This window comes from Octopus bimaculoides, chromosome 2 (assembly GCF_001194135.2).
Source record: "Octopus bimaculoides isolate UCB-OBI-ISO-001 chromosome 2, ASM119413v2, whole genome shotgun sequence".
Classification (NCBI taxonomy): domain Eukaryota; kingdom Metazoa; phylum Mollusca; class Cephalopoda; order Octopoda; family Octopodidae; genus Octopus; species Octopus bimaculoides.
Window position 1 is genome coordinate 41788294 of NC_068982.1, and position 27091 is coordinate 41815384.

Consider the following 27091-nt stretch of genomic DNA (forward strand, 5'->3'; position numbering starts at 1 on the left):
TATATATATATATATATATATATATATATATGATTATGTATATGAACAGCTGTACACTGGGTGGTGTGTCTGCCATACTGGAACAAGTTTGACCCAGATACCATATAAATTTCAAAAAGAACAAACTCACTATCTTCTTTTCAGATTCTTTGATGTATGCAGTTGACTGATGTTATTTTTATTGTTGTTATTTTATCATTACAGCTACATTAACTCAAGACATTCCTATTTTCCTTTTTTCTCTCAACTGTATATGTGTGTATGTATATATGAATATATATAGTGTGGCTGCCTTCTCGTATATGAGCAAGCCATTGCTAGGAAGAGTCATTGATAATGCAATGCAAGGCACTTATATGACTCTTGAGCCCCACCAAAGATCTGCACATTTTATTGCACAATGCACATATTAATGTTTTGTTTGAATCATTTCTTTTATAATAGTGTCTAAACTGTGATTGTACAAGCCCTCTAAATAGATGTATGTATTGTTTATTTCAGCAAACATTGACAATATTACATCTCAACAGAGAAGAAACATCGATGAACCCAAACCTCAGAAGTTAGCTGACTCAAAACATGGCAGCCGCAGGTGGGATGGCCGCCGTCATACTTTAACAAGTGGAGTTGATCATAGTATGGTGAGTTATACTCCTTGGGTTAAAATTCTTATGCTATTTTATTTCTTGTGCTGCACATTAGTTTGCATATGGCTGTGTGGTTAAGAAGTTCGCCTTGCAATCACATGATTTGGGGTTCAGTCCTACTGCATGGCGTCTTGGGTAAGTGTCTTCTATTACAACCCCAGGTTGACCAATGCTTTGTGAGTGAATTTGGTAGCTGGAAATTGTGTGGAAGCCCATCATATATATGTGTATGTGTATGTGTGTATGCATGTAAGTATTCTTTTACTTCTCTTACTTTTTTTTTCAGTCATTATACTGCAGCTATGTTGGAGCCTTGAAGGCTTTAATCTCTTTTTGCCAGATTGCTAAGTTACAGAGATATAATCAAACCAACATAGGTTGTGAAGTATTGGGGGTAACCACACACACACACACATACACATGCATGTGCGAAGTAAAAGGAATTAAAAATTCTGGGTAGATAACTATAAAGCACTCAGTGCCCAACAAGTTTGGTTAACTATATCCGACAATCAGACATCAATAAATGCAACTAGAATAAACATCCAGTGTAATTCTTCATGTTTGACCAGTAAATCCAAATATTGTTTAGAAGAATTTCAAAAAATTCAGAGTATAAGACAAGAACAAGAATGGAGAAAATCACATCTTTAATTGGTGATTAGGTTGTGGGTAGCGATTTTCTTCACTACTTCAGCGAGTGATGACCCTACCTGACACGAGTCCTGGGCTCAGCTGGCTTCAGCTGACAGTACCTGGTATGGGCCCCTATCCAGAGTTATGGAAAGGAGACAACCTTCAAAGAAATTTGGAGTGGAGCCCCATAGGCAGCTTAGTGTTCAACTTGACACTCTTCCGGCAGCTCCTGCAACCAAGCTGGTGCCAAACGTAATGCTCTGCATTCCTTTGGACTACATCAGTAAGGTCGAGAGAGGAATCCTGACGATTGGGCTGCCCAGGATTTTCTTACGTCTAGCCCAGGCCTGCGCAAAACTGAAAAGGAAACTGGAGATGACATGAAATGTAAAACCAGACTGGATTAGTTTATGCGCAACTCCATTGTCTCCCGAGACAAATGGATGCCAACAACATTTGGTGATTACATCATGCAATACCTATGATCATTTCAGTTGTGCCAGCATATTTAGATACAGAAAATACCAGTCAAATCAATAAATCCAATAATCTATGTTAACACAATGTTGTCAAAGCAATCCAGAATTGGTTAAATTCAAAGTGAACTAAGAAAATATCTTTAGTAGACAAACACATACAAAAATAACAATGGGCTTCTTAAAGTTTCTGTCCACCAAATCCACTCGTGTGGAACTGAACTTACAACCATGTGATTGGGTAGAAAACTTCTTAACACACAGGCATGCCTGCACCTATATGTGTGTGTGGGGCGGGGTGGGGGTGGTGTCTGTGTTTGTCCACCCACCATTTAACAACTGGTGTTGGTTTGTTTACATCCCCATAACTTATCAGTTCTACAAAAGAGGCTGATAGAATTACTACCTGATTTAAAAAGACAATAATTACTGGGATCAGTTTGTTTGACTTATCTTTGAAAGTAACAAGTAAAAGAGTCATTAGCTTTCCAGATGTTTTCATCAAATGCTTTTTTTTTTCATGTTAATTTAGACTGATGCTTCTATTTAAATTTTTAAACTGATGCATTGCACACCGGAATAGCACAACAAACTGACTGTGATTTCATAATTTGACCTTTTAGGTTAGTTCTTTAGTTATTTAGAAGAAGGATTCTTTACTTTGATCTGTGTTACATGTAAATTTTAAAATTAGGTGTTATTAACAATTGGTTCTAATATGGTTGCTGATGTAGCCATATATCTCCCCTACATTAAGACATCTGTTCCTATCCCTCTGTCATATTCTTTCCTTCAACTCTTGATATAAGCCAATTTCCTCAATGCTACACCCTTCTCCTAAACCAAGGGGTCTTGTTTTGTAAACCAGTTGGTCATCTCACTAATGCTGGTGACATGAAAAAGCATCCAGTACACTCTGTAAAGTGGTTGGCACTAAGAAGGGCATCTAGCTATATAACCCATGCCAAAACAGATATTGGAGCTCAACTCAGTTCTTTGACTTGTCGGATACTGTCAAAGTCAAATTGTGAAATATGGATACTAAATGATAGGTGCAATGCCAGAAATTGAGGTAGAGGGCTATAATGTTTATTATGTGCACTCCAGTACTTGACTGGTATTTTTCAACTAATTTTAAAAAATATTTTTCTCATTATTCACCTATTTTCTAGACATTAGTTGAGATTTTCTCACTTTTGGATTGCACTAAGATAACCTTCAAGATGAGAGATAAGTAACATGTAACCTTTTCCTTGTGAACTCATTAGTTTATTCCTTATTTTCTAAATCCAATTAAGCTCTGCTACATAGCTCTGTCAATTCTTCAGAAAAGCTTGCATTTATTTCTTTTTTCTATTTTAAAAGAATTTATGTAATCTGTCTCTTCTCATTCACCAACTATTTTGGTAATGTGGTTCGTTTTGTAGTTTTTACCTGTAGTAACATAGATGTTGCTATAGCATTTAGAAGCTGTTTCAGTCTCATATTCTGAGCCTTGTTTTTTTTTTTCTTGTTTTCACTTCATATATAAAACTTTCATCTATTTTAACCCTTTTGATACCCACTCTCCTGATTCTGTCCTTAGTTCTATGGTATAAATTCCCTCTTTTAACCGTTTATCATTTAAACCAGCCATATCTGACCTAAATATCCTATCTGTTTTCTGTTCAAACCAGCCAAATCTCATCTCTCACGCCTAACCTACAACATCATTCTACAAATAAACAATCACATCATTGAAATCTTGAAGCTGCAAGATAATGCATGATTGATTCAAAACAATGTGAATAAATAAATAAGTATTGCATTTGACAGAGTAATCTGAATGTTAAAGGGTTAAAGTGATCTAGATTAAAACCTTCCATTCAAATTCCATGTTAATTTGTGTTCCAAACACTAGCTTAATGACAGCAAAGTTATTTCAGTAAATTCTTCATCATTTCAAAATTAATTGAAACAAATGTAGTGTATTTTAGCAGAAACATGGTATCAAAAAGATTAAATAGGGGATATCAGAGCCAACAATGGAACTCCTACGTGATTGCTCATAGTAGCCAAATCACCCCTAAATTGTAGGGAGAACATAAGAAAATGGAGTCCTAGATATGTGGTACCTGAGAAATATTAAATAGGATGCTCATGGTGGGAATGACTTCAGTCAGTGGTTTGCCCTGTCGATCTCTTTTACTCTTTTACTTGTTTCAGCATTTTGTCTGTCTTTACATTCTGAGTTCAAATTCTGCCAATGCCAACTTTGCCTTTCAACCTTTTGGGGTTGATGAGATTAGTACCAATTGAATAACGAGGTCTATGTAATTGACAAGCCCCTCCCCCAAATTTCAGACTTTATGTCTATAGCAGAAAGGATTATTAAGGTGGTGGGATGGCAGAATCATTAGCATGCCAGAAAAACTATCCTGTGATCCTTTCCAGACAAAAAAGACGTCATCAATAAACTGTAACCAGACGTCACCAATGAACCATAAATGTTGGTTCATGACCATGTAGGGATTTGAATGTCTTCAGCAACTGTGTCTTGTTCACAGCTGCTGAAGACACTCACTAGGTTTGATTGGCCTGCGGCTATGGTGAAAGACACTTTCTAGAGTATAAATAAAAGCAAGCAAATATTTTCAAGAAGCTCTAGCTATATAATGTTAAGCTGATAATAAACCTCTTCAGCTTAGAATAATATTCGCTCAAAAGTAATATTTTCACAGAATTTGATTGCTTTTTTTCAACAACTAGAGGAATTTGAGTATGTTGAATTGTTTTCTTTAAATATACAACAAAACGCTCTTAATGGATTTGAACTCAAACCATGCAGTTTTGAATACATTATTCACTCAGTTGAATGCATTATTTAACCAGTCACTTCATCACTGGTGTGTGTGTGTACATGCACGACTACCAACCTAAATGCAGTGTGAAACATTTTCAAATTTGCAGCATGTGTTTACTCCTCTTTTTGTCTTGATTTCTTTGGAATATTTTCTCCTATTTAGTGGTTCTCTTGTTTCTTGTCACAGAATACAAGCTCTGGTAAAAAGCAACACCCCCGCATGTTTTAATCTCTCTCTTGTGTATATGTAAAACAAACATGCACACACACACATACATCCACACGTGTATTCATATATGCATGCATATGCATATGTGCATACATGCATGCACAACACATCTTTTTAAATCTCTTTTCCTGTTTGCTGTTTTCATTTGGACCAGCCTCACATATGTCACAAATGTTGCATGTTGTATAGAATCAATGAATGAGATTTTGTGAATAAAATGAAAGATTGAAAGAACATGAAAGATTGAAAGAAAATGTAATATTTGAAATAATCTAGAGATAGAATTTAGATTCTAATGTTGTGAAAGAGTTGTGAACAAATAAATGAATAGCATTGTATAGAATTTGAGGAAAACTGTTGTATTGAATAGAAATGGTTGTGAAAATGATAAAAAAAAAAAAAAATTTGCTGGCATTTAGTTTATCATTCTTACTACAAAACACTTAAAGTCTTTTCATTTTGAATTGTTTTGATTGCTCAGATTAAACGGATGCGACAACTGGAAGAAGAAAAAGAGATTCTGGAACAAGGAATGGAAATAGTACAGTCTGCAAAGCGTTGGTATCAGAAGCAAATTGCTTCAGTTGATGATAAACAGAAAGTTGCTGCTTGGTCATCATACAATGTGAGTTTATTTCACTTCCTTTACGCTCAATCAACTTAGTATAGACCTAGTCGTAGTTTCCTTGACTTTCTCAATTTATTTATTAATTTCTCTCACAAAAGACAGCCAGGTTAAATCTCAGGATGTTGGGCTACAACAGGGTGTTGAATGGGATGACAATGAATTAACTCTTTAGTATTTAATCTGGACATATCCGACCCAAATATTCTACCTGTTCTATGTTCAAATCAACCAGATCTCATCTCTCACACCTACCCTACAATGTCATTCTAAAAATAAACAATCACCTCATCAAAATCTCGAAGCTACAGGATATTGCATGATTAATTCAAAACAAGGTGAATAAATAAGTATTATATTTCACAGAGTAATCGGCATGCTAAAGGGTTAAGACTAATAGCAACATGCTGTACTACAGATCTGTGCAACCCATACTAGCATGGGAACATAGACAGTAAAACCAGAATTATGATGATATATAAATAGTATTGAAATGAATTGCTAACAATGACAGTACAAAAAGAAAAGCAATAAACACTGGAACCATATCGTTTTTTTATTCTTTTCTTTAGTTCTCATTCAGTTGAAATAATGAGGAAAAGCTGATTCTACTTCTCTTTTGTTAGTAGCTTCTGTCCATTTCTTTTCTTCTTTTTCTTGTTAGTAGCTTTTCTTCTATATTTATTACTTCTCTCTCTCTCTCTCTCTCTCTCTCTCTCTCTCTCTCTCTCTCTTGCTTATTGCCTCACTTTATTCTATTGTCTAGTTAACACAGACAGAAGCCACTTCCATTTACATAACTGATTTTTATCCTCATCTTCATTATCATCATTTGTTGTTAGCATCTTTCCTTTCTTAATAAAAAAAAAGATACAATCATCACAACTTTTCTTTCTTCTATATTAAGAAAAACAAAAAAAAAATTCAGGTTTCGTACCTATCTAAGAGAGACACTAGTGTAGGAGGTTGTAAAAACATTAAGCCTTTTGGTACCAACCTATCTAAGACCACCTCTGGTTCCATGATTTAAGCTTCTTGTTTTAAGGTGATCTAAATTAAAACCTATTAAAATATCATACTAATTTGTTTCAAACGCCAATTTAATCATGACAGAATTACTTTACTAAATTCTTCTTTAATTTCAAAATTAATTGAAACAAAAGTGTATTTCAATGGAAATAGAGTAACAAAAGGTTTAAAGAGCTGGACTGGGTACTTTATGTTATACAACAGGGTGTTGAATGTTGTACATAGTTTGGTGTATCACCTTCTTGGGTTTATATAAAAATGTTTATTTTGTCTTTCCTATTTCATGAGTTGAAAAATACAGAGGAATATTATATGGGATATCTACACTCTTGTGAGCAATGTGGTTGTGTGGCTGAGAAGCTTACTTCCCAACCCTGTGGCTTTGGGTTCAGTCCCACTGCATGGCACATTGGGCAAATGTCTTCTACTATTTCTACTATAGCCCTAGGCCAACCAAATCCTTGTGAGTGAATTTTGTAGAAGGAAATTGAAACAAGCTCATCACCATCATCATCATCAACATTTAATGTCTGTTTTCCATGCTGGCATGAGTTGAACTGATTGACAGAAACTGGCAAGGCCAGTGGCTGCACCAGGTTCCATAGTCTGTTTTGGCTTGGTTTCTATGACTAGATGCCCTTTCTAATGCCAACCACTCCACAAAGTGTACTGGGTGCTTTTTATGTGACACTAGCACCCACACCAATGTGTGTGTGTGCATGCATGTGCATATGTGTGTGTGCGTATGCATGTGTTTATAGTTTCTTCCATGAAAAACATGTTTGGCTCTGGGGAATATTACTTTGCTTGGAAACAGGTGAGGGTTGGTGACAGGAAAGGTATCTGGCCATAGAAAATCTGCCTCAAGCATAGAAAAGTGGGCATTAAATGATTATGATGATGAGTATGATGGACTAATAGTCTTGGATGGGTTTCATTATGTCACCTATATCTCCTTTTTAACAATAGTTGGCCTTGAGCCTGGAGAAAACAATGGTTATCATTTGGGGTGGTGACAGCATCCTAGAGCCAACTTTATTATTTTTTAAATTTAAGTCTTGTTATCTTCAAAGAAGTAATATCATATCATTTTCTTTCTAATAATAATTCTTTCTAATTTTGGCATAAAGCCAGCAATTTTGAGGAGAGTGAAAGTTAATTATGTCAACCCAGTGTTCAGCTGGTATTTATTTTATCAACCCCAAAAGGATGAAAAGCAAAGTTGATCTCAGTAGTATTTGAACTTAGAACATAAAAAGCCAAGAAAGATACTGCTAAGTATTTTGCCTAACATTCTAATGATTCTGCCAGCTTGCTGCCTTTTATCATATTTTTTTTAAATGTTGTTTCTTGACTGATCCTATGAGTTAAGTGATTGTAAGCATGATTCGTATCAAAATACTAAGTTGTAAAATTCATGCATTTTTGGAAATGCATGAATGGCACAACTTCATTTTGGAGAAAGCAATGAGAAAAATTAGAGAAAGCAATGAGTCACCATCTTTTCAGAAAAATAAGACACACACGTAGCAATCTATCTCTGGAAAAGTGATCCTTTTTATAGAAAGAAATATATTAGAATCAATTCAATTAACTATACTCCCTTCCTCTCTCTCCTACAAATACTGGCTTTGTTCACAGTCAAGGGAAATCATTATTATCCATGTGAAATCAGCTGCTATTTTTGTCTGTAATTTTCATTAACTCTAACAAAATAGCAACTTGAATGAATTGCAAGCTGAAATATGCTGCTGGCATTTTGTTGTCTTTGAACAAGACACTTGCATTTTATGTGGTTAACTTTAACTAATTTTCAATAATAGGCTCCAGATATTCAGGGAAACTTTCATTCTGCAAATGCTGCTGAAATTGAAGTTAAAATACTGGTCTGATGGAAAACCATGGTTTGTGAAATGATCAGGAATATTATAATTTACAACTTCAGTTGGATGTGTAATTTACAATGATTCATTATTTGCATTGTATATAGAATAGCTAACTCCCAGCCAAGGGGTCTAGGATTCATGTCATACCTCTGGCATTGAGTTGCATCCATGACCAACACAATTTTTAAACAGCTTGGAATTACAATGCTAAGTTCAATTCTTTCTATAGCTACAACTACATGCAAAGGGGATTTACTCCTCATTTGTTTAATACTTTAAAAATTGCAGATAAACACTAGCTTTCTAAATCTTTGGGATTTGAAAATTTGAAAAAAGACAGTTTTTTTTTTTGTTTTGTTATAGGAAATATCATTAATAAACGGGTGCCATTTGTGTGACACCAGTACCTGCCATGACTGCGATTTTGCTCAGATTGATGGGTCTTCTTCTGAAGCACGACATAATGCCAAAGGTCTTGGTCATTGCCCCCATGGGGCCCAACACTCGAAAGGAAGTCAGCCACATATCTAAACTTCTCATTAAGCCTTTTGCTACTATATTTTTGTTGAAATACACTATCTTCATTTCAATGAATTTTGAAAATAATGAAGAATTTAGCAAAATAACCTTGTCATTACTAAGCTGATGTTTGGAATATAAATTAACATAGAATCGTGAGGAATGGTTTTAATTTAGATCACTTTAAAACATGGAGTTCGTATTAGAGAAGCATGGGTCACCTTGGGTAGGTGGGTTTCAAAAGGGTTAAACTTCACTAAATCTATTGGAAAGTGATTGAATCTGAATTAAAACAAAAGCTGCCAAAAGATATTAATTTTTTTTTTAAATTCTTCATTTTGCAGGATTCTTCATTAGAAGCAAATCAAGAACGGATGAATTTTCAGAAAACCAGGATATCTGAAGTCAATCAACAGTTAAGAGCACTGATTGAAAGCTCAGAGAAGGTAATTAGGTGTTTTATTATCACTTTGTCACTTCATTTTGTTTTGAGTCTTGCTTCATATATCATCATTATCATCATCATCATTATCATCATCATCATTATCATCATCATCATTATCATCATCATCATTTAACGTCCGTTGTCCATGCTGGCATGGATTGGATGGTTTGACCAGGGCTGGCAAGCTTGAAGGCTGTACCAGACTCCAGTCTGATTTAGCATGGTTTCTACAGCTGGATACCCTTCCTAACATCAACCACTCCGAGATTGTAATGTGTGCTTTTACGTGCCATTTGCGTGACACCACAAATACAACTTTACTTGGCTTGATGGGTCTTCTTCTCAAACAGGACATAATGCCAAAGATCTCGGTCATTCGTCATTGCCTCTATGAGGCTCAACACTCAAAAGGTGCTTTGCGAATGCCACGAGCATTGGCCATTTTGCCTCTGTGTGGCCCAATGCTCAAAAGGTGTTTTTTACATGACACTGGCACGGGTGCCAGTTACGTGACACTAGCATCATATATGCAGGTGTGGCTGTGTAGTAAGCAGTTTACTTCCCAGCCACATGGTTCCAGGTTCAGTCCCTTTGCATGACACCTCAGCCTGGAGGCTGACCAAAGGCTTGTGAGTGGATTTGGTAGTCATAAAATGGAGACAAACACCATTCCTCCATGTGATCAGCTTGAAAATTGTTAACATATTAAAATATTTTTCTTAACATGAAACTAATGGTAGCCTTAATACACAAATAAAGAAATTTTATCCATCAATGTAGTGTTGAGCACTCATTCTCATTGTTTGACATTTACATGTATATATATATATATATATATATATATATATATATATTATACATCTGAGTGTGTGTCCTTCCCTTGACATCACTTGATAGTTGTAAACTAATGTTACCATCTTGCAAGCAGCGTTCTCTATTTTCAATCTTCCATGAAAGCATGTCTGGTCATGGAGAAATATTACCTTACTTGGAAATAGGTAAAGGTTGGCAACAGGAAGGGCATCTAGTTGTAGAAAATCTGCCTCAAAAAAATTCTGTCCACTCCATATGAATGTGGAAAAGTGAACTTTAAAACAATGCACAGGAGTGGCTGTGTGGTAAGTAGCTTGCTTACCAACCACATGGTTCCGGATTCAGTCCCACTGCATGACACCTTGGGCAAGTGTCTTCTGCTATAGCCTCAGGCCGACCAAAGCCTTGTGAGTGGATTTGGTAGATGGAAACTGAAAGAAGCCCGTTGTGTGTATATATATATATATAAAAATCCCCAAAAAAAATCGATGAACAAGCACAAAAAACAACAACGCAAGGATGTGGTACATGTAAAAAATTAGTAGACACTCAGAGAAGGAAAGAAAAGTGGTTTTACATTTCAAGCAAAGCTCTTCTTCAGAAACAGAGGAAAGTCCAATAGAAAAGGAAGACGGAGAAAAAAAAATCGACAACGATTCACATGTGGTTGTGTGTCTGTGTTTATTCCCACAACATCACCTGACAGCTGATGCTGGTGTGTTTATGTCCCCATAACTTAGTGGTTCGGCAAAAGAGGCCGATAGAGTATGCACTAGGCTTACATAGAATTAGTCCTGGGGTCGATTTCCTCGACTAAAGGTGGTGCTCCAGCACGGCCACAGTCAAATGACTGAAACAAGTAAAAGAAAACAAAAGAATATGTATATATATATACACACACACACACATGCACACATGCATCATTCTCACTTTTGTTGATGAGGTTATCTTGTAATCACAACAGGTTGAGTCATTTAGCCATGTAAAACTGCATAAAAGCTGTTAAATTCATATATGTCCATATGGTGGTCACAATCTTCACTTTCACCATTATGACCTGATCATTGACACAATTCCATGATGAAAACCTTAACACACCCAAGAAGTAAACAAAGCCTCTTTTTAATTGTGTATCTCTGTTTTTAAATGGCTACACTGTTTTTCCACACCAATTGTTTCACTCACTGTATAAGTTAGTGAATCAAGGGTCATATTATCTAATAAATGCTTTTCCTTTTATTGGTTTCCTTTGCTCTCAGCTGTTCTCAACCACTTTTTGCTAATGGACCCCTTTGATTCCTATTTTACTCTACTGAACCTCCATGACGATTCAATGTAAATAAAAAAAAATTCTACTCTATTTTTATAATAAAATATTATTAGGAATTGTATAAAAAATGTTTAATATTTTGTGTATAAGCAATTTATTGCACATGAACGTTAACAACAAAATTTTATACAGACACCCCCCCCCCCCTGCAAATGCCATATGGACCCTGGTTGAGGGCCACTGCTCTACATGGATTAGATGGATTTCTATAACTTTAAGCTTTACTGACTCAATTTTACAAGCTTTGGTAATGTTATGTAAGTCACTATATATGTATTTATTTTACTTGTTGGATCTGGAGGAAAGAGCAGTGTTCATGGCTTTTGTCACTTCTCTTAGGCGAGTGAGATTGATGTTATTAACGATCCTATTGAATCTTCGTATGTCAGTACCTGTGGGAAATACATGAGCAAAGATGAAATGTCAGAAGGCCAAAGCTCTAAGAAGGAAGGACTAAATGAAGTGATTAATGCAGGGCTTGGAAGGTTGGACACAACAAGTTTGGTTAGAAGAGGAGAAATAAGTGGTTCAAGAAGACATAGCCAACCATTATAGATGCAGTAGGAAAAGCAGAAGGAGAAAACAACATATCTGTGTGTCTTTCAGTGAACTTTAACCCTTTCACTGTGGAATCAAATGTTATGATTATTCCAGCAATGATGTTAAGTATCTACCAAAGAAATAGAATTGGTATTTTCTGCAAGTCATAAACTTGAGATATCTCAACAAAAAATAGTTTCAAAGATGACATTCCTCAACAAAAGGCACAGACATGACTGTGTGGTCAGAAGCTTGTTTCCCAACCACATGATTCTGGGTGCAATTCCACTGTTTGGCACCTTGGGCAAGTGTCTTCTAGTATAGCCTTGGGCCAACTAAAGCCTTGTGAATGGATTTGGCAGACAGAAACTGAAAGAAGCTTGTCGTATATATGTCTGTGTGTTTGTTGTCTTTGTGTTAATGTTTGTCCCCCACCACTGCTTGACAACTGGTGTTGATGTGTTTACATCCCCATAACTTAGGAGTTCGGCAAAAGGAACTGATAGAATAAGTACAAGGCTTAAAGAAAATGAAAAAAGATAAGTACTGGGGTTGTTTTATTCAACTAAAAGTTCTTCAAGATGTTGCCCCAGCATGGCTGCTGTCTAATGACTGTTACAAGTGAAAGATAAATGAAGAAAAGACAGATTGGTAGATTGGTATATAAAACTACTTTCCACAGTTAACAGTAATGAAATTTTGAGTGGATATATCTGGGTTAAGCCAATCAGCCAGATGGGGTTTTTTTTTTTTTTTTGGATGTGGTTTAAGGTGCCCACGTGCAGAAGCTGCTGTGCCAGCACCATTCCAGGATCTTTCTTCATTTAAGCCTGACATTGTATCAAATGAGAAAAAAGACTGTTTACATTATTTTAGAATGAACAATATTAAAGATTTATGTATCCAGTCATCCTTTGTAATTTGATTTCATTTTATGGGTTAAACATGTGCTGAACTTAAACATATACTGCTCAAACTCACTCGCCAAGTCTTGCAAATATGGTTGTTGGTTAATTACTAATTAACTAATTAATTTTCAATGAATCTTAAGAAGATTACCAGTGGTATCACTTCTATGTATGCTTGCATCCTGAGTGTGTTGAATTTAAAGTCTCCACCTCCTCCTCTTCCTATGTACCAGCAACATCATAACAGCTACTATTACCATTGTCAACATATCTCCCAGAATCTCATCTAGTGCTTGATTGAGTAACCCAAATGTTGGTATGGTAAACATGGTTGTGTGGTAAGAAGCTTGCTTCCTAACCACATGGTTCCGGGTTCAGTCCCTCTGTGTGGCACATTGGGCAAGTGTCTCCTACTATAACCTCGGGCTGACCAAAGCCTTGTGAGTAGATATGGTAGATGGAAATTGAAAGAAACCCGTTGTGTATATATATATACACATGCACACACGCACATATATGTATGTATTTGTGTGTCTGTGCATGTACATACACACACATATATGATATGTTTCTTTCAGTTTCTTTCTACCACATTCTCTCACAAGGCTTTGGCCAGCCTGGGACTACAGTAGATGGCATTTGCCCAAGGTGCTATGCAATGGATCTGAACCCAAAATCATGTGGTTGGGAAACAATAAAAACATTTATTAATAAAAACAATAAAAACATCCTGGCCAATTTTCCATTCTTACATTTTTTGAGAATGTTGTAACTAAACCAAAGCTTTCCTTTGTACCATCCATATTCTTGCCATAGAGTTTCAGATCATCCACAAAGAAGCAATGTTGATGATTCTCCTGTAAGCTAATCTCCCATCTTTTAGGTTTCTTTAGCAAAAAAGGACAAGAGGTTTACTAAAAGTATAGACAGAATCATAGAGAGAGAAAGAGAGAAAGAGAGACTGTCTCTGTGATTCTGTATCTTTTTAGTTACAATAGAACTATTTCTATTAAGCTTCAGAAAGATGGCACAGGATGAAGGTAGGTTGTCTTTGGCCTTGATAATGGCATCTTGAAGTTTACCAAATCTAGTCTATAGAACTGTAGCATCCATGAGTAGGTAACACAGTCAAATGCTTTCTTGTAATCCAGCCAGACTGTGATCAAGTTCCTCTTGTGTCTCTTAACTTCTGACATCAGTTCTTTTTTTCTTTCTAACTCTTTGTTTAGCTACTATTACTATCACAATGGAAAGCATTGAGCTGACAGAATTGTTAGATGGCTTAGGCGGTGAGCTGGTAGAAACAGCATGCCAGGCAAATGGCTTAGCGGTATTTTGTCTGTCTTTATGTTCTGAGTTCAAATTCTGCCAAGGTCGACTTACCCTTTCTTCCTTTCAGGTTCAATAAATTAACTACCAGTTGTGTACTGGGGTCAATCTAATCGACTGGCCCCCTCCTCCAAAATTTCGGGCCTTGTGCCTAGAGTAAAAAAGAATTATTAGATTGCCGGAGCAAATGCTTAGCAGCTTTTCTTCCAGCTATACATTCTGATTTTAAACTCTCCCAAAGCTGACGTTGCCTTTCATACTTTTGGGGTCAACAAAATAAGCAGCAGTTAAGCATTGGAGGCTGATATAAATAGCTAACCCCTTTCCACAAAATTTCAGGCCTTGTACCTATAGTAGAAAGGATTATTACTAACAGGAAGAACAGGATCAGACAGGCTTTATACATTCTATATGTGATATTCTGGCATCCAGTTGGCCAGTACTTAATTGTCAGATGAATTTTATTGTTTTGGGGTGTCAGTTTTGTTTCTGCCGGTGCTAACCAGCTTCGTATGTCTATGTTTCTACTAAAAACTTGCTGGTAAAGGTCAATCAGATACCGCTGACAAAAGTTCAGTCTTTTTGTTCTAGTCTTCAGCAATTAAGTCCCTTCCTGGTGTTTCCCTATCCTGATGTTTTTGATTACAGTCTCAAGGATGTGTGTGTGTGTGTCTGTGTGCATGCATGCATGTGTGTGTTCTTATGTATGCACATGCATGCATATGTTTGTGTGTAAGAAGGCCTCACCCAGAGACCAACACTAATCATTTTCTTTGTAATGAGCAGCTATTTTTCACTGATGTTAATTACATTACATTACATTATTAATAAAAGTATACCTTATTTATCAATTAGTATCGTATAGCAAATGTGACATTTCATACTCGACCTGATATGTCAATCAATTAGTTCTAACTCTTAACTCTCTCTCTCTCTCTCTCAGCTCTCTCTCAGCTCTCTCTCTCTCTCTCTCTCTCTCTTAGCTCTCTCTCTCTCTCTTAGCTCTCTCTCTCTCTCTCTCTCTCTCTCTCTCTCTCTCTCTCTCTCTCTCTCTCTCTCTCTATCTATCTATCTATCTGTGTATGTGTTTGCATGTACCATTATTTGATTTTATCAAACATTTTCTTCCTTCCTGTCTTTGTTTCCTTATACTTTTACCATTACCATTTTGCTTTCACATATCCTTTCTGTTTTTCCCTCATTAAATTTTTTTCCCTTTAACTCTTACTCATACAGATATGTGCATGCATGCGTGCACACACACACCTCTCTCTCTCTTTCTCTCTCCTCAAACGCATATATATAAATAAATAACAAAAATAGACAAAGTGTCTAGTATTAGTGTAAGATATATCTAGTATCAAATATGCATCTAGAGTTAATGAAACATGAGGATGGGAAAAGAACTGATGAAGTGGAGCTTTCAAACTAATATCTGTTTCTTCTCAAGTCATGTAGACTTCCTTTGTCATGATTACCATCATAAATGCAATGAACCAGTGATTAACCCATGGCTAACCTGTAACCATAGAAACACTTGTTCAGAAAATATGATATAAAATAAGCACAAGCATGGCTGTGTGGTAAGAAGCCTGCTTCCCAGACATATGGTTTTGGGTTCAGTCCCACACTGTGGTGCATTGGGCAAGTGTCTTCTACTATGACCTTGGACTGATCAAAGCCTTGTGAGTGGATTTAGTTAATGGAAACTGAAAGAAGCTTATCATATGTATGTGTGAGTGAATGTGCGTTACTTGCCTTGATGTTGCATGATTGTTGTAAACGAATGTCACCAACATGCAAGCAGTGTCCTTCATTTCCATAATAATGTCTGGTGATGGGGAAATATGACCTAACTGGAAATAGGTGAGGGTTGATGACAAGAAGGGCATCCAGTTGTAGAAAATCTGCCTCAGGAAATTCCATCCGACCCATGTGAGCATAGAAAAGTGGATGTTAAGATGATGAGGAATGTTGAGGAATAATGCAAGTGGCTTCTCTTGGTTCATTTCAATAAGCATATAAGGTAATGACAGACAAGGTGAATCTCCTCACGGTATAGTGGCTTTTATTTTTTGTTATCAATTATTTTGGGTTACCAAACAACTGCAGTGTTTAGAAAAGTAACAAATACTGTTTCTATTTTCTTGTGGCTGTGTATAGTGTTTGATGAGTATGGTTTGCAGGCATGTGATAATTTGGTGCAGCCTTTAGCCATTATGGTACCGTATATTTGGTATCACTGATTTGATATCAGATGTTTTAATGTGTCTCTTGTTTTCTCTCTCTGTTTACATGTGTGAGCATATTTCTCTTTGTGTTTGAGGAGATGGAATGTGTTTATGTCAGTCATGTTCAATTAATAAACTGTTGCATCTCTTTCTCTCTCTTTCTATCTGTATATGTATATTTCTGTGTGTGTGCATGCATGTGTGCATGTTTGTCTGCAGTGCCAAAAAATACTGTCACCAAAATAAGTTCAGTGTGCCAAATCACTAGCGTTCAAACAGTCATGCCCATCTGATTCTGTGACTGAGGAAAGTCTGTGAGTATAAAACAACATCATATTAAAGTTTTGTCCTATTTCTAGTTCATTTCAGAGTTTGTCAGTTTTTTTTTTCCAGACATATTACAGAAAACATTTTCTGTTGGATATATTTTTAATTGGTTCCTTGCAGGTAAAATTATTTCAGTGGAAGTTTACTACTTTAGCTAAAGCCAACTGCTCAGCCATTAAGCAACAGAAATACCTAGCTTTTGTCTGGATTAAGTGAAGCAAATAGATCAACATAGTAAATAAAATAAGTGACACAGACAAAAAATTGGTAACACTAGAGTGCATTTTGAATAAAGATCTATTGCTTTTTTTATGCAAAATATTTTTTGTAACTAAACTATGGGTGTTGTTTCCAAATTTGATTTCAGAATTTGTGTACCATTTCGAGTTTTTTCAGAAACACATTTTCAGATTTTAGCAATGTAGTATGTATGATATGCATATATTAAGTAAAGCAAAAGTTGTAGTTATAAGGTATAATAATTAGTAGAGACATTTTAGTTGTTTTATGAGAAGTTCTAGCCCCTTTTCTACTTTGTTTAGATACTAATTCTATGAATATTTAATTATATTTTATAAACATTTTTTAAAAATTGGTATTTTTTATTATATAGGCGCAGGAGTGGCTGTGTGGTAAGTAGCTTGCTTACCAACCACATGGTTCTGGGTTCAGTCCCACTGCATGGCACCTTGGGCAAGTGTCTTCTATTATAGTCTTAGGCCGACCAAAGCCTTGTGAGTGGATTTGGTAGACGGAAACTGAAAGAAGCCCGTCGAATATATGTATATGTGTGTGTGTTTGTGTGTCTGTGTTTGTTCACCCCCTCCCAACATCGCTTGACAACCAATGCTGGTGTGTTTACGTCCCCATAACTTAGTGGTTTGGCAAAAGAGTTCGATAGAATAAGTACTAGGCTTACAAAGAATAAGTCTTGGGGTTGATTTCCTCGACTAAAAGTGGTGCTCCAGTATGGCCGCAGTCAAATGACTGAAACAAGTAAAAGAATAAAGAGTATATATATATATATATATATATATATATATATATATATATATATATATATATATATATATATAGTCATGCTGTAACTGCTTTGTTTGCCTTGTAGCATTGAAATCACTTTCATATTTCCACAAATCATTCAATTGTGTCTATTGTAGATGTGATATTTATATTTCATACCTTCTTACCTTTCTTTTAAATGTACTGAGTAGCCAATCAGGACAGAAACAAAAATCATTTCCTTAACTCATCAAAATACATTTTAAACTGGTCCTTGGACTATGTCTGAAAAGTCATTCATCGAATTTATATCAGCATCTCATTGCATTTAAACAAACCATTGATATCATAACAGTAAACAATATCATATTCCCCACTGCAGAACTACTGCAACACATTTTTTTTCTCTATATTAATACAAGATTGTTGTTGCCAGAGTGCGTGAGTTATAACGGTTTAACCTGAATCTTAATAATACAAATATGCATGCATACATATGTGCATACCTTGCATGCCATGCAAATGCAGAACTGCATATAATTTAGATGTTTTCACTTTTCAATGAGCAATATGATTGTGATTTCTGCTGACAATATCAACTAATTACTTAATTACACACAACTCCTATAATTTTGGGAAAATTTATCACATTTATGGAAGTTGTTGTTGTTGTTATTTTTGTTACTGATTTTTGTTATTATATATACATTCTAATAAAGTTGTGCATTTTAAATGTCAAAGTTTCAATCCATTAGGAACAGCATTCTAATTAGCTCTTAAATTTACTAATTCCTCTGCTCTGCTAATTATTCAATTGTACCTGATATACCAATTATTCAGTTGGGAAAAATTGCAGCTTACATATGAATTAGTTTTAGATAACAATCAAGCAGTTTTAGCTGTACTTTATAACATGATTTTGTTTCTTTTTTCCTCCCTCTAAACTGAGTTTTGTGGCTGTTATAATGTTGCATACAGAGGAAAGAAACTAGAATTAGGAGAAGGAGTAGAGATAAATTTGAGAATTATACAGGTAAACTTGTTACCTCTTGTAGGTTGCTAAAACAAATTTTAATGATATCAAAGTGTTAATTAGTATATTTGATTAGAGATAGAAAGAAATATCTCAAGTTGTTACCTGTTATCATTTTGGTAAATATACTTACGAGAATTTTCAAGGCTTATTTTGAGTTTGAGTTCACAGTCCAAAATGGTTAAGTATTCTAGAAGTTTATGAATGATGTAACATAAAAAGTAAGATTCTCTATACTCAAATTTTCAATGCAATTTTGATTCTTTAATTTTGCTTCTTATCACTGGGACTGCTAATTCCTTGGATAAATACATGAATGTCAAATCTTCTTCTTGTTGCATCCTAAAAATCTCAGGTTTGATCTTTAAGTTAGATATAATCCCTTTGAAAATAAAAGATATACAAATGCTTCTGCACTGTAGAGCTAATTTCTCAGTAAACCAAGTCTGCAACTTCTAGATGGAAGCTTCACTTCATACTAAGCATTTCCTATTTTTACTCTCCTAGAACTGCAATTCTATGAATTTCTCTAACTACCCGCTTTCCCTGTATCAGAACCTTCATGGGTTGTATTGTCAATGTCAGTTATCCATAGAGCCCTGTCCAGTAAGGTCAAAAAAGGCTACAATGACAATCACTTTTCACATTAACTAATAGTAATAAAAAGAAAAGATAAATGAATGCTTTTAAAAATGTCATAGATATTGTTTTTTAATTGTTATTTATGGTGCAGCTGCTACAGCTGGTGGAAAGCTCTATTAGATATTTTACATGAACTAATTTATTCCCTCACTAGTTCAAATTTCACTCTAAATTGATTTAGTTTTGATCACTCCTATGCTATTAAAAAAGGTTCTGAGATCAATTTAATAGTATGATTTATTTCTTTACAAAATTTAATGTTAATAAGAGAAAAATATATTGTAATGGCAAAGCATAAGTGTTACTTGCAAACAAGAATGATTTGGTAGTATTATCCTTTTGATGTTTTAGGTGTTTATGTAGTCACAAGCTGACATAGATATCCTCTACCTTAATCCAATAGAATATTGAGGATTTGACAATCAGAAGGCGGGAGGGCCTGCACTAACAGTTGGTTGCCACTTAATTTCAACCGAGTAAATTGGAGTAACTTGAAATGAAGGACTTTGCTCAAAGACATGTTGTATAGTCCAGGAGTCAAACCCCAAAATTTTTAATCATATGGTCAACATCTGAACCACTAGGCCACATGGCTTCTCTATAGTATTATAGTAATAGTAATAATGATTTCAGATTTTGGCACAAGGCCAGTAAGTTTGAGGAGGGGATTAGTTGATTATATTGACCCTCGTATTCCACTGGTACTTACTTTATCAACCCTGAAAGGATGAAAGGCAAGGCGGATCTTGGCAGAATTTGAACTCAGAATGTAAATGCTGATGAAATGCTGCTCACCATTTTGCCCGATAGGGTAACGATTCGGCCAGTTTGCCACCTTATAGTAAAAGTAATAAAAATAATAACTTTTTCTACTTCATGCACAAAGACAGAAATTTGAGGGGTGGGGACTAGTTGGTTGCTTTAACCCAATGATTCTGCCAGCTTGTCAGCTTAGTAATAATAATAATAATAATGATTTCTGTGTCCATCCACAAATACTTAAAGAAATCCTGTAGCTAATTAATTTGAACTGAGTTTATTGCAACTAATACTAATTTTAATGACCCAGTTGAAAGAAAACTGAATTTGATACTAGTAGAATTTGAATTGAGAACAAGGAAGGATAATAATAAAGTTCTTAAGTATTTGCAGTTAGTATAGTGTATAATTCTTTCTACCACTCCACTGCTCAGTTAATAACAACATCATAATCATTGAATATTCACTTTTCCATGCTGGCATGGGTCAAATGGAATTTGTTGAGGCAGGTTTTCTACAGTCAGATGACTTTCCTGTTGTCAGTCCCACCTGTTTCCAAGGTGGATAATAGTTCCACATAAGCAGACATTGATTTTCATCAAAGACTAGAAATGAACAACCTCACTTGTATGATGGTGATGTTTGTTTACAACAATGATGTCAAAACAAAGGTACACAGAAACACATATGCACACACACACATGATGGATTTTTTTTTTCAAATCCACCCTCAAGGCTTTGGTTAGCCTAGGGCTGTAGTAGAAGTCATTCTCCCAAGCTGCTATGCAATAGGGCTGAACCCAAGAGTTCATGGTTAGGAAGCAAGCTTCTCAACCACAGCTATGCCTCACCTACAATAATAATAATAATTTCTAACATACACACAAAGCTGCACATTTTTGTTGGAAGGAAAATAGTTGATTAAATTGACCCCGATACTAAGTTGACCTTGGTAGGATTTGGACTCAGAATGTTAATAGCAAAGGCTGATACTGTAAGAGAATACCAGCAGCAGTTACTAGAGATTACTGAATGATGTTAAATGAGAGAACACCATCAGGAGAGATCTAAAGAGAAAACACAAAAAGAACACTGATAGACATTTAATATCAAAGTAAGCTATTTGAATGTTCTGAAAAATATCCATTAACTTTGTTTATATAACAATGAATCAAACTGAAAAAAATGATGAAAATGTTGAAAAATAACTGTATAAGATGTACAGTAATTTATTTGTAAATTGTTTGTCTGTAACTTATAAAATTAATGTATTCCAAATGAAACACAAAATGGTGTAAATGGACACAAGAAGAATATGAATGTATTCTACAAGTATATATTAGATACAATCAATTCCCCAAAATGAAACTCCTACAATATTCTCTTAATGAAATTTGGAAAGAAAATAATCATGATTTAAACATAATGTTGGATCCTAACAAAACAGCTAACTAAAGAAGAAAAATTCTCAAAGCCAAAACATACAAGAAATCAAAGTAGGACATTTAAAAGAAAGAATATATAACAATAACAGATATGGATAAATGATCCAGAAATAAAGATCTGGAACTAGAGATAACAAAACTTTTTGCGTGTCGCCGGCACAGGTGCCAGTGATATGACACTGACAACAGCCACAACTATGATTTCATTTGACTTGATAGGTCTTCTCAAGCATAGCATATCGCCAAAGATCTCAGTCACTAGTCATTGCCTCCATGAGGCCCAACATTTGAAGATTATGCTTCACCACCTTGTCCCATGTCTTCCTGGGTCTCCCTCTTCCACAGCTTCCTTTCACTGGTAGAGATCAGAACTTCTTCACACAACTGTCCACATCCGTATGCATCACATGACCATACCAGTGCACACCACATCTGATGCCTCTTATGCCCAACTTTTCTCTCAAGACATTTACACTCTATCATACATGCACACAAACACTGCACATCCAGCGAAGCATACTAACTTCATTTCTTTCAAGCCTACACATGTCCTCTGTAGTAACAGCCCATGTTTCACTGGGGTGTAGCATGGTTGTTTGCACACAGGAATCATACAATTTGCCTTTCACTCCGTGGGAGAGGCCTTTTGTTACCAACAGAAGTAGGAGCTCTCTGAACCTATTCTTGTTCTAGCTCTCAGAGCACCCCCCTCCCCCTGCTACTGACTTGGTCACCTAGGTAACAGAAGCTACTATATATGTATATACACACACACACACACACACACACACACACACACACACACACACACACATATATATATATTCACACACACACATATATATACATGACAGGCTTCTTTCACTTTCCATCTACTGAATCTGCTTACAAGGTTTTTTTCCGCCTGAGGCTATAGTAGAAGAAACTTGTCCAAGGTGCCACACAGTGGGACTGAACCTGGAATCATATGGTTGGGAAGTAAACTTCTTACCACACAGCCATGCCTGATGATTTTTTTATTTATTTTATTTCACAAATTATATTTCAGGGCTTCCCGCTACACATGAATCTAGCTGTTAGTAATATTGGACAGACAATTCCATCAGATGAAGGTCGTATGAAGATGCTGAAAGAACAAAACAGACAACTGACACAGGCAAGTATCCATACTATGAACATGTGTTCAAATGGGTTTTAAAAGCAAACATTTGATTGAGCTTATTAATCTGGTTTAGATCTTCCTTTAATTTATAGTTGAGTATATCTTGTTTTATGTAAAACTGTGGCAGACCTAAATGTTTTGGTTTAATGGCTATGAATAATACATTACTTATTTACATGATATTTATTAGCTTTGAAGTTTGTATGTGTGTCTCTATTTCTGCAATTGTGTTGGAGAGAATGAGAGGGTGAGAGAGGTGGGAGGAGAGAATATATATATATAAACATAAAATATAGTTGTTTTGTCCCAATTTTTCTTTGATTTTACATATCTACTATCAAAGGTATTTCAGCTTTATCATTTCCTTTTTATTTTCAAGTATAGTGTCAGTAGTTCAAGTGTTCAGTAATTCATGACAGTGGGGTGTGGTTTGAGGGAGGTGTGGATGTTATTTCTAGTATTTTGAGTGATTACATAGAAGTTCTCTTGTTGGTTCATGCTAGAGATAATAGATGTGTTTGATGGAGAGAGAAATCATAGATGTATAAAAGAAAGTGTGAGAAAGATATGTTTCTCTATGTTTTAATAAAGAGCTTCAGAAAATGAAAAGCTTCAAATTTATACCTGCCTAAAATATGAATAGAGAACAGAAGATGTATACTCTGTACAGATTTTTAATAATTCATAAAATGTGAACTGTGCCAGTGCCACGTAGAAGGTGCCAGTACAGCATAGAAAACACCCATACTGGTGCCACATAAAAGTAGCCATGCTGGTGATGCGTAAAAGCACCCAATACACTCAGTAAAGTGGTTGACATTAGAAGGGCATCCAACCATAGAAACCATGCTACAGCAGACAAATGGAACCCAGGCACCTCTCCAGCTGGTCAGCTCCTGTCAAACCATGCCAGCATGGAGAATGGACATTAAAAGATGATGATGATGAAAAGACAGAGAATGTGAGTTTAGAATGGTGGGTTATTTCCATAATTGAAATGAGTTAAAAAAACATATTGTTATATTTGGGGATGGTCATTCTTTTGCCAATTAACCACATGCACTATGTACTTGATCTTTACTTCAGCTTCATTATTATTATTATTATTATTATTATTATTATTTTAGTGTCTTTTGTATGAAATCTACCATCACACATCCTGTGACCTCTTCAGCAACTCTTTATCCCATGTGTCTCTTCCTGTTCTGTTTAATCCATTGTCTGAGAATGGACTAAACAGAACAAGAGGAGACACATGGGATGGAGAGTCACTGACGAAGTCACTGACGAAGTCACTGGATGTGTGACAAAAGACCAAGGCAAAGGATACTAAAATAATAATAATAATAATAATAATAATAATAATAATAATAAAGCTGAAGTAAAGATCAAGTACATAGTGCATGTGATTAATTGACAAAAGAATGACCATCCCCAAATATAACAATATCTGTTTCAACACATGATTTCACATCAGGAATCTTGCAAAATATATACATAAACATAACATATTTAGTTTTCTTTCTTCACATTGTCTATAAAAGGAAAAGGAAAAAATGACACTCCTTCTTCATAGTTGAATGATTTATTATAGTAAGTTTGCTCACTTACTGCAACATTACCCTACTCCCTGCAATAGGAAAGCTTACAAATTCAACAATGAAATCATCCAATTAGAAGACTATCTCTGATGTTTATTATTATTATTCAATGCTGTCTCTTCCTGCTTTAGAAGTAGGAGAAAACACACATGCACGCACGCACGCATGCATGTGCGCACACACATACACAAAGACAGGTTATTTTAATCAAACAGTTACTAATTTTGCACTGTGGTTTATTATCCCATCCAGGCTATGATTTTCTCTTTAAATTTTCACATGGACTAGTGCGTCCTATGTTGAATTTTAGTGGAAATTACTAAAGAAGGCATGAGTTTATATAATAAAATTATATTGGATCTTGGTGTGTCATGCTTATGCTTACTAAAAACACAGTGTCCTATTTATATTCTAATCTTGACAGATTTTTAAAACGTGTTTAAAGTATAAGTATTGCACCTAGTTCGAATATTGTGTTTCGAAGAAAAATTTTGATCCCTCTAAACACTCAGTACCCTTCTCATAGCAGCCCATTCATATTTGCTGATCCTTTGTCAGTTCACTCTGTCCCTTATGGGAGTATCTTTTTTTTATTTAAATGGTTCTTAAAATGTGTGTGTGTACTGTCAGTCATCACTTACTGTTCCCTTTTTCCCTCCCAACTCATATGTATTGTCGTCCAACATTTACTATATGCACCCTTCATCTCTACCCAATTTTTACAGTCATTACCTACTCTTCCTTACCATCCCACTAATATATAGTCATCATTAACCACTCCTGAACCTTGTTTTTTATTCATTATATGGTCCCCTCACCTGTTTCCTGTCTCTACTCTTTCCTCACTCTTGTACCCACCTGCTGTTCTTTTGTCTCCAATCACTTCTACTCACCTTCTTATACCTCGAGAATCCACTCTGACACCTTGTTTTCATCATCATCATTTAACATCTGTTTTCCATGCTGGCATGGGTTGGATGGTTTGACAGGAGCTTGCAAAGCTAAGAACTGCACTAGATTCCATAGTCTGTTTTGGTTTGGTTTGGTTTCGTCTTTATGCCAACCACTTTACTGAGTATACTGGGTGCTTTTTATGTGGAATTGGCATTACTATTTTATCTCTCTTCCCAGCTCCATCCCATTACTTCCACCTACTCTTCTATAATGTGAGTAGCTATGTAACTCCTCTATAGCACAAAACCTCTTCTCTTGTTATCTTCTTTCATACTTTCTCATCTCATAGTTTAGCATAATACCAACTCCTTCTCTACTGTAGCCTAACACAGTCAAAGAAGATTTTGGTCTTGCAAGCCACATGGTGACTTCGCTAGTACTGGGGGCCATACAAAATAGCATCCAATATACTCTGTAAAGTGGTTGGCATTAGGAGGGATATCCAGCCATAGAAACCATGTATGTACTTGTGTGTGTGCGTGTGTGTGTATTAATTTACTTATTTATTTATTTATTTATTTTACAGGAGATTTCAACAAAATGTGATAAGATAACACTGCTTGAGCAAGAAAAATCTGCCTTGATTAGAGAACTCTTTGAATCCCGATCTCAGAACAAACCCAATTTGGATGATACCACTTTCATGTGAAAACATGGACAATTCTACTGAGTTATTGCTCACCTGTAATCTCTTCAAAACCTTTAACCAGAATTTGGAAGCTAAAGGTCCTCTTGGTGTATTCTATCTTCACAATCTCCACAATGTGTTTTTATTTATCTTTATCTTCATTGGCATAAATGATAAACTGACAGAGTGAAATGCCTTATGGTATATTTCTTTATGGTCTAAATTAAAATTATTTTTATTGAAAAAAGTTAGCATGCCAGGCAAAATGCTTAGCAGCATTTTCGTCTGTCATCTGTCGTCAATAAATTAAGTACTAGTCATGCACTGGGGTCGATGTAATTGACTTAACCCCTTCCCTGAAATTGCTGGCCTTGTGCCAAAATTTGAAACCGTTATTGAAAAAAGTGATTGGTATCATATTAAATGTTCAGTATCATATTAAATTTTTTGATGTATGTATTGTGTTCCGAGTTCTAGGCCACTGAGAACAACTGTATTGTTTCATCTTTCCAGACTGTGGTATATTCAGCAATATAAATACTGGTCAAGTACTGTGATTTGATTCAGCTGACTGCTCCTTTCCTCCAAATATCTGTGCCCTTGTGCCTCAGCAAGAAACCATTATTATTTGGCTGAATCATTAAAATCAATGGTCAAAGTGTATTGTGGTGTGTTTGTTCTGGCTATTTACATTTTGAGTTCAAATCCCATAAAAGGCTACATTGCCTTTTATTTGGGGTGGGGTTGATAAATAAAGCCCTAATGTTGATTTAATAAACTAAATTCTCACTCACAAAAATTTGTGGCCTTGTGCATAGATTAAAAATTATTATTAATTATTAACTTTGCAGTGGATTAGCATGATCATTAAGGCATCAGAAAAATGCCTTGCAGCATTTCTTTTGGCTCTTAAAATTGAGGTTCAAATCCTTCCAAAGTCATCTTTACCTTTTCATATTTTGGGGGTGGTTGGATGGGTGATAAAAATAAAGTACCACTTAAGAACTGGATTAATATAATCAACTAGCCTCTCTCCTTCCCTTTCAAAAAAAA

General features: G+C 35.5%; 1 protein-coding gene and 1 long non-coding RNA gene across 2 annotated transcripts in view; one reads left to right on the forward strand and one right to left on the reverse strand.

Annotated features, from left to right (window-relative positions):
* The window catches only part of LOC106880544 (putative uncharacterized protein DDB_G0282499), an 88556-nt gene extending 61855 nt beyond the window's left edge, over positions 1-26701 (forward strand). Inside the window, exons 2-6 of the mRNA XM_014930533.2 lie at positions 502-641; positions 5312-5455; positions 9234-9335; positions 22742-22849; positions 25937-26701. Of these exons, the coding sequence (XP_014786019.1) occupies positions 502-641; positions 5312-5455; positions 9234-9335; positions 22742-22849; positions 25937-26059 (617 nt within the window). The 3' untranslated portion in view covers positions 26060-26701. The remainder of the gene's footprint in view (positions 1-501; positions 642-5311; positions 5456-9233; positions 9336-22741; positions 22850-25936) is intronic.
* LOC128250813 (uncharacterized) lies at positions 1283-19483 on the reverse strand. Its single transcript, XR_008266795.1, has 2 exons — positions 18981-19483; positions 1283-1640 (listed from the first exon to the last, which is right to left on the reverse strand). It is a non-coding gene; the product is annotated as an uncharacterized LOC128250813 (long non-coding RNA).
* Positions 26702-27091: the final 390 nt, after the last annotated feature.